This window comes from Histomonas meleagridis, assembly GCF_020186115.1.
Source record: "Histomonas meleagridis strain 2922-C6/04-10x chromosome Unknown contig_97, whole genome shotgun sequence".
Taxonomy (NCBI): Eukaryota; Parabasalia; order Tritrichomonadida; family Dientamoebidae; genus Histomonas; species Histomonas meleagridis.
In genome coordinates this window covers 143838-153019 of record NW_027150928.1, presented here as the reverse complement: position 1 = coordinate 153019, position 9182 = coordinate 143838, and the positions used below count along the sequence as shown (strand labels likewise).

Here is a 9182-nt window from a genome sequence, read left to right as displayed (position 1 = left end):
CATGTGTCCTGTGGGTGGTACGTGTGGGTGTTGGGGGGAATATGTAAGTGTTACTTGTGATGATAGTCACATGTGTCCTGGGGAGTGGTACGTGTGGGTGTTGGGGGGAATATGTAAGTGTTACTTGTGATGATAGTCACATGTGTCCCTGTGGGTGGTACTGTGTGGGTGTTGGGGAATATGTAAGTGTTACTAGTGATGATAGCCGCATGTGTCTGGTGGGTGGTACGTGTGGGTGTTGGGGGGAATATGTAAGTGTTACTTGTGATGATAGTCACATGTGTCCTGTGGGTGGTACATGTGTGGGTGTTGGGGGGAATATGTAAGTGTTACTTGTGATGATAGTCACATGTGTCCTGTGGGTGGTACGTGTGTGGGTGGTATGTGTGGGTGGTAATATGTAAGTGTTACTTGTGATGATAGTCACATGTGTCCTGTGTGTGGTACTTGTGTGTGTGTGGTACTATGTGAGTGTTACTTGTGATGATAGTCACATGTGTCCTGTGGGTGGTACGTGTGTGGTACTTGTGTGTGTGGTACTTGTGTGTGTGGTACTTGTGTGTGTGTGGTAAGTGTGGGTGGTAAGTGTGGGTGGTAAGTGTGGGTGGTACTTGTGTGTGGGTGGTACTGTGTGGGTGTTACTTGTGTGTGGGTGGTACTGTGTGGGTGGTAAGTGTGGGTGTTACTTGTGTGTGGGTGGTACTGTGTGGGTGTTACTTGTGTGTGGGTGGTACTGTGTGGGTGGTAAGTGTGGGTGGTAAGTGTGGGTGGTAAGTGTGGGTGTTACTTGTGTGTGGGTGGTACTGTGTGGGTGGTACTGTGTGGGTGGTAAGTGTGGGTGGTAAGTGTGGGTGGTAAGTGTGGGTGGTAAGTGTGGGTGGTAAGTGTGGGTGGTAAGTGTGGGTGGTACTGTGTGGGTGGTAAGTGTGGGTGGTAAGTGTGGGTGGTAAGTGTGGGTGGTAAGTGTGGGTGGTAAGTGTGGGTGGTAAGTGTGGGTGGTACTGTGTGGGTGGGTGGTACTGTGTGGGTGTTACTTGTGTGTGGGTGGTACTGTGTGGGTGGTAAGTGTGGGTGGTAAGTGTGGGTGGTAAGTGTGGGTGGTAAGTGTGGGTGGTAAGTGTGGGTGGTAAGTGTGGGTGTTACTTGTGTGTGGGTGGTACTGTGTGGGTGGTACGTGTGGGTGGTACGTGTGGGTGGTAAGTGTGGGTGGTAAGTGTGGGTGGTACGTGTGGGTGGTAAGTGTGGGTGGTAAGTGTGGGTGGTAAGTGTGGGTGGTAAGTGTGGGTGGTAAGTGTGGGTGGTAAGTGTGGTTGTTGGGGGGATGTGGTGTGTGGGGGGGAGTGTGGGTGGTACGTGTGGTTGTTGGGGGGATGTGGTGTGTGGGGGGGAGTGTGGGTGGTACGTGTGGTTGTTGGGGGGGGGTGGTGTGTGGGGGGGAGTGTGGGTGGTACGTGTGGTTGTTGGGGGGATGTGGTGTGGGGGGGGAGTGTGGGTGGTAAGTGTGTGTGGTACGTGTGGTGGTGGGGTGTGTGGGTGGGTGGTACTGTGTGGGTGGGTGGTACGTGTGTGGGTGGTACGTGTGGGTGGGTGGTACTGTGTGGGTGGGTGGTACTGTGTGGGTGGGTGGTACGTGTGTGGGTGGTACGTGTGGTGGTGGGGTGTGTGGGTGGTACGTGTGGTGGTGGGGTGTGTGGGTGGGTGGTACTGTGTGGGTGGGTGGTACGTGTGTGGGTGGTACGTGTGGGTGGGTGGTACTGTGTGGGTGGGTGGTACTGTGTGGGTGGGTGGTACGTGTGTGGGTGGTACGTGTGGGTGGGTGGTACTGTGTGGGTGGGTGGTATTGTGTGGGTGTTGTGGGGTGTCTGGGTGGGGGGTACTTGTGGGTGTTGTGGGGTATCTGGGTGGGGGGTACTTGTGGGGTGGGGATGTTGTAAGTGTTACTTGTGTATATGGTGTGTCATCACTGGGTGGGTATTACATGTGGGTATGGTGGGGGTAAATGATGCTTGTGAATATATACATTTTTATTCAATTCAGAAAGTACATAAGTCGACCCGAGTATTGAAATATCTCCAAAATCATAATAGGCAGAATACTTTTTCGGATCAAAATCATCGGTCCTAACGATGTCGATTGAAATTGTGATTAATAGCGAAGATAGAAAATAAGTTAGAAAAAAATGTCAACTACATCGAAAAATACTCATGATGTCATTATATTCCGACAACATGATCATAATAATATCGAAATATATATACAAAACATAAATGTATGAGATAAACATGTAAACATTTCGAATATGCAGATAATTATACCTATTTATTTATTAATGAAAAACATGGATTTCAATTCATCATGAAAATATTTTTTTTGATGAAAATCATCTAAATCTTTATAGGCAAGTCATGATAAAAATGGTAATATTAAGTTTACTAAGCAACTCGTTGATACAATAACTCTATATTGAGAAATACAACACACATGTTGTAAATAAACATAACAATCTTATTTTGAGATAGCATTCAATATATCATAAAAAATAATGTTTTAAAGAAGAAGGGAATCAGAAATAAAATATATACTAGTTCTTTTGATTTGCATATGATATTTTGATAGAATTATTTTATTACACGCGAATATAATTACCAAATAATCATAGGCCATTGTAAGTGATTATATAATCAACATTATTATGGACGTTCTTATGAAATAGATAAATATACTTGTAATAATAATTCGAAAAAATTAAAATAGAAATTGTTGTTGCTGAACCAAATTTATCAATAATGAATGTACTATGGGGCGCTCAATAAAAAATAATAAAAATATACCAAAATATATATAGAAAGCAGTCCCTAGAGAAGAATGAAAATATAAATCGTTAGGCCGGCTATATCTCACAATACCTATTAAATTATTGTTAGAGATATTATTACAGATATTTATTTACATATTAAACTTATGATAAACATCATTAAATATGATGATGATGGAATTTTTATGATTGTTTATATCGTACACATTTATAATGCCACACAGAAAATAATCATTAGTATTTTATTCAATTTCGTAATTTTTTTTTGTTTTTCTATTTAAACATATCTAATCAATAAAAAAGTATATATTATCAAGAATAATTATTATTTTTCTTACAGCAATCAAAAATGAAGCTTTTCCAAAAACTTTAATAAATATTGCTAATCATTCACTGCGAATCTAAATATTTCGGAGATGCATTTTCTCCTAAAAATTAAATGTTTTTTGAATAGTTTGCGTTATCATTTCATTTGAATGAAGATGCTTTATCTCAAGAGATTTCCATTCAACTTATTGGTAATCTTACTGAGGCGTTCCACGAAAACAATAAATTGAATTTCTAAATGGTCTAACCCTCGCTTGACTAAAAAATTGAATTCGAAACGATAGAAAACATTTCAAACCAGATATTGTCAAAACTTGTAATTTAAAAGGAATCAATGGAATCTGCATCCCGACGTGATTTTTATATTGTCAGCGATGAAGAAGAAACGAAAAATTATCAAAACAACGGATCGACACAATCACAAACTTCTCAAAAAATATCTCAGCTAATTACTCAACGCCATCATTTGGTTGATTTTCTAGTCGAATCTGAAAAATGGGAAGAACTGCTTCAAACTATTTTGGAATTAAATAATTCTATTCCTAGTGAATCATTCTCTTTTACATACAAACAATTATCAAAAATGCCAAAATCTGTATTAATTACTGTTCTTGACATAACCCAAATACAATCAGATATATTAGTAAAACTTAGAAAGCATCCATCAGAGGAAGAAATTTCTTCAATTTATGAATGTTTCAATAATGTTCAACAACATTCTTGGGTTTTAAGTCAATTTTCAAATGTTGTTCCATTGTTGCCTGTTTCTGTTTTAGAACCAATATTTGAATCATTACTTGATTTCGACAAAACAACTGTGAAACTTCCAGTTGCTAAAATTCCACCATTTGCAACTGAATATGATATTAATTCATTTCCTTTTTCTGCTTTCAAAAAACGTGATGATGTTTTGCCTGTTTTGTTATCAGTTCTTGAAAAAAGTTTGAAAAGAGATTCTCATCCAACTAAGTTAAACATTATTAAAGACTTAAGCCAAAAGAAAATCAATGGAATTCGCCAAATGCTAATTAAAGTACCATTTCATGAACAACATCCTGATAATGTTTTATCAATAATTACTTCAAATCCAAAAGGCGTTTTTTATACATTAAATCAATACCTAAAAAAAGAAGAATTAGTTAATTTTTATTTCTTACCTGCATGTGAACTTGAACTAAATGGCGATTCTAAACAACATGCACTAAAGGATCTTTCCATCCAAATGATGACTGATAATAATTTAGCATTTGAAGTCCATAAAATGCGTCAACTTGGAGGTCGTTATGAACCGTTTTGGCCATATTTACTTAAGAAATTAAATGAAAACGTAATACATTATTTCATTGATTTAGAACAAGCAACTTTATTCCAAAAAGTTATTGGTACATTTAAAACAAATCAAGCATTTTCATTACTTTCATTTGATGAAGCAATTTCAATTATAACTAATACAATTAATGCTGTTTTCAATGCACGTGAAAGTATTGTTCAAGTAGATGTACGTAAATACACTGATCTTCTTCTTCGTTTAATCTCAAATTTATGGGCAACATATCGAACTTTTCCAGTAAGTTCTTTACCAGCATTTGAAGGAACACGTGATGGTTATCGAAGTGTTTTAAGTTTCATTGATCAAGATTTAAGGGATAAATTAATTGCTGCATCAGTTAGAGATCCATTAAGTGACGATTTTGCTGATTGGGTTAAAGTTGCAGGCGTTACAGCATTATCCGCACCTATTCTTCAACTTTCATCACCAAGGAAAACGCAATTAATTATAAAAGATAATGATGTAACAGTTGATGAACATTGTTTTGTTACTAATTCTGAAGGAGAAAAAATGCATTTATCTGAATATAAAATATTAACATGTAAATTTTGGGAATCTAAAACAAGTTTACTTGATGATGGATATGAATTTTTATTAAGAAATACAATGGAATTATTAATTGATTCCCTATTTTTAAATGATAAAGAATATATGAAAAAAGCAATTGATTCACATATTCGAATGTGTGAACTTTTGTTAAAAGTTTATCATTCTGAAAATGAATCATTCCAAATGACATTACTCTCTGAAGTTGTATGTACTCCAATATCGATGGAAGTTGGTTCACTTGTTTGTGGTTCTAAAGAATATGCAACTTTATTATATAACAAAATTCTTCAAAAAATGAAATTTGTACCAATACATAAAGTAATTCTTTCTTTATTATACACAAGTTATTGTGAAGATTTACCACATTTAGATGAAACAGCATCATATGTTTTGGAAATAGTTTTACCTTATGCACAATCAATCGCAACAATTACAGGAATTCAAAAGAATGTTCCTTCATTATTTGGTAGAGTTTATCCTCTTAATAGAACTGATTACAAATCATATGTTAAAAATTTAGTTGATGCATTATCAAAAACAAAAGTTTCACATATTAAAATTGGTGAAACTTCTCAATACCAACAAATAGAAGTTATAGATCCAAAAATATTATTAAATTTTGAAGAAATAATGAGAATGCCCCAAGTTAAAATTGGTGGTTTATCATATGTAAAATGTTTAGAATTCTTTTACAAAGAAATTCAAACAGTACAAAAACCAGTAAATTCTGAGAAGCCATCAATTGCTTTTTTGATACAATTTCAAACATTTTTAAAGGCATCATTAACATATGTTATTAATATTGAATTAAGACAACCAACATTTGATGATTTAGATGTAAAAATTGAAGAAATAAGTTTGAATCCTAAAATTGAACTTACTAAAACAAATTATGAATTCTTTAAATCAATTTCAAATGATTACAAATTATTTTCATCATCAAATTTATTTGAATTAATTAAAACTCTTCAATTATATGATTTTTATCATGGAAATAATTCAACTATTTTATTTAATCCACCATTAATTACATTCAAATTAAATATAAATACGCCAATTGCATTTGAATTTAGAGATAAATCAAGAAAACTTCTTCGGGATGAAATAGAAACTGAAGCAAAATTAATTCAAAATAAAAACCAAAAAACTTTCGATTTACATAATGCGGAAAATAATTTACGTGATTTCCATTCAGAAAATGAATTAATAAAACCACAAAAAATACCAAAACCAAAATATATTGAAACTATACTAAAACCTCAAAATGAACAATTAATATATAAACCATATCTTAAGGTTGCTAAAGCATTAGAATCAATTCCAACTGATCAAATATTTATAAATGAAAATTTGACCAACTTTGTTACATTAATAACACCTGTTTTAAGTGATGAATTCCTTATTAAATTATTTGAAACATTTGTTTCGCAAACAAAGTCACGTCAATCAATTTATACTAAATCAACCAAAATTTTCCAAGAATTATGTCATAAACGTCGTAATTCTATTTGGCCAAAGATTTCTGAACAATTTTCATTACTTTGTCCGCTAACAGAATATGATATTCATTTTTCTGCTTCTACATTTGATATTTTCATTCGAAGAGCATTACTTAATAATGACGTTGAGTTAATAACAAAAATATTATCAAGTCCACTTTTCTCTAATTTAATACAAAATATTGTTCCACAAGTTATATATTCTGTTAAAGACAGAATTTTGTTTATGAAGAATTTACTTAATATTGCCGAATCGTCAAATTGTAAAATCAATGAAAATGGTTTATCTTCATTAGTTAAATTATGTCTTGATAATAATATCATTGGATTAGTTGAAGCCCCACAATATTGTATTGATTTCATTACATTTGCAGCAACAAATTCAAATTCTTTAATAGTTTCTCAATCAATTTTCTCATCAGTTTCACAATATTATATTAATTTATATAACATTGGTTCAACACCAACAAAATCATCAAAACAATTATGCAATGCATTAGAGATTTGTTACTCTAAACATCCAAATGAGTTAACTGTAATTTCAGGAATATTAATAAATAGACAAATCGCACGTAGAGCAATCGGAATGAATCAAATTATATCAGATATAAAAGTTGATATTAATATTGAAGGATTTTCTAATATTAAAAACGGATCAAATGAATGGAAATCATTATATGAATATTTCATCACTAAATTCATTTGTCAAGCATTAAATTCAAGCGATAGTTTCATGGTGGAATATGCAATCGAAATATTACCATCAATTAATATCGAAGCTTCAACACTTCAAGAAACAATTATTCCATTCATAATTAACAAATTAAATGGCAATTCATTACTTGAACTTAGTGAACAACTGTTTAAGTTTTGTGTTACATTATGTGCAAGTTCAGATAATTCATCTTTGATTGATTCATTTGTTTCTTCATTTAAATCTCTTCAAAATGAATTTAATGCAATTGCTAAAGAACAATTAGTGACAATTCTTGGTAATAATAATCCAATTACTAATGTATCATTAGAATGGAGTCGTCGTTCAACAAAACCATATAAAATAATTGGTAATACATTAAATGAAGAAGTTTTAATTAAATTTAAAGAAAACAAATCAAATGACTTACAAAGACTTTCTTCAATATGTAAGAAGATTAATGAAACAATTCAACCATTACTTGTGCTAACTGATAATTTTATTTACTTTAGAAATACAATCAATGTTATAGGTAATGAACATTTTATGAATTTCGCTATAGCGTTAAATAATAAGTCAGAAGCATTAAAACATTTCTTAGTGTTGTTAGGAAATGAAACTAAAGTCGAATTTGGTAGTGAAATTTATAATTCATTGAAGTCGAACTTTACAATAGAACATCTTTATAGTATATCTAAATGGAAGAAAGCAAGAAACGAAGTGAAACAAATGGTAACAAACGAAGTGAAGAAATGTCTCTCTGAGTCTTCTGATGATTCCGTACTCGAAATATTTACTCAAATTTCTTCAACTTTATTCAGTAGTGATAACCAGCAACAAACAAGAGGAAAAGTCATTCAGGTTAAAACTACAACTGGAAGAATTATTGACGTGGAACTTGAGCCGGGAATGTCAAACGCACAGTTGGTTGCTAAAATTGCTCAAGTCCAAGGAATTCCTGAATCAGAAGTAAGAGTTCTTGATCAAGGAAAACAAATAAACAATTAGTCAAAAGTAATTTTTTCAAGTGATTTATTTAGAAATTTTGTTTAAAAATTAATAATGAAAATTAAAAAAATCATAAATTTTCTTGTATGAAAGCCTATCAATTAACCATAATATTGTAATATTAAAATGTTAAAATAAATATCAATTTGAAGGTATTTTTTACCTTACAAATGAAGATACTTTATGTGATATTTTCCTTCAAGAAATTAATGTAAAATGCTGTGTGAATGAATCTGGGTTCACAATTTAGGATATTATAAATTTGCCTTTATTTGGTCTTTATAATCAATTTCATGATGTCTAGAGGAAATCATAATGTTTCACAAGTACTGTAAAAAATGGAAAATACAACAAGATTTCAGAGATCAGTTCTTATCCCCTAAACGCATATTATCAATTCAAAGAATCAAAAAAAAAATTTACTATGAAATATATTCTGTTTTAAAAATACTTTGACCTGGTGTTACAAAAGAAAATATCTAGACTTTGATCAAAAATGAATATGGTATGATCAATAATATCTTGAAACATATGATAAATAACAATTTACTTGCTCCTCAGGGTGTAATATGTGATGTAGAACGTCTATTTGTTGTAGCTGATATAGTGCAATATTTCCATGCACAAAATCAAACAGATGACATAAGAAACCATCCATTTACAATGTGGATGCAATCTAATTGAAAAATTTGTTTGACTAGAATTACAAGGTCTCGTATTAATTCTTCTAATCGGGTTCTTCTGAAGTATGTACACATTTTGCTATCGTAGACTTAGAAGGATTGAATGCAGTGTGTGAAACAAAAACATCTTGGTTTAAGCAAGCAATAATTTCAATGTTACAGGCTAATGTTGTTACAATTTATTTTTGCAAAGTCAGCTAACTTGTCTGAACTAGAACAATTTAAGATGTTAGAATTATTGGAGGGATAAATATAGAAAATGTAAGTTCTTATATCA

At 32.7% G+C, this 9182-nt stretch overlaps 2 protein-coding genes across 2 annotated transcripts; one reads left to right on the top strand and one right to left on the bottom strand.

Moving 5' to 3' along the window:
• Nucleotides 1-783: 783 nt before the first annotated feature.
• On the bottom strand, nucleotides 784-2115 carry GO595_009869 (Adhesive plaque matrix protein; the record flags this gene model as incomplete). The annotated part of the gene is made up of 2 exons (XM_067923602.1): nucleotides 784-1940; nucleotides 2097-2115. The coding sequence occupies 2 exons, from the start codon at nucleotides 2113-2115 to the stop codon at nucleotides 784-786; spliced, it is 1176 nt and encodes a 391-aa protein (XP_067769997.1).
• Nucleotides 2116-7253: 5138 nt separating this feature from the next.
• GO595_009868 (uncharacterized protein) lies at nucleotides 7254-8222 on the top strand (the record flags this gene model as incomplete). Its single annotated transcript, XM_067923601.1, has 1 exon — nucleotides 7254-8222. The coding sequence occupies one exon, from the start codon at nucleotides 7254-7256 to the stop codon at nucleotides 8220-8222; it is 969 nt and encodes a 322-aa protein (XP_067769996.1).
• Between the last annotated feature and the right edge of the window lie 960 nt (nucleotides 8223-9182).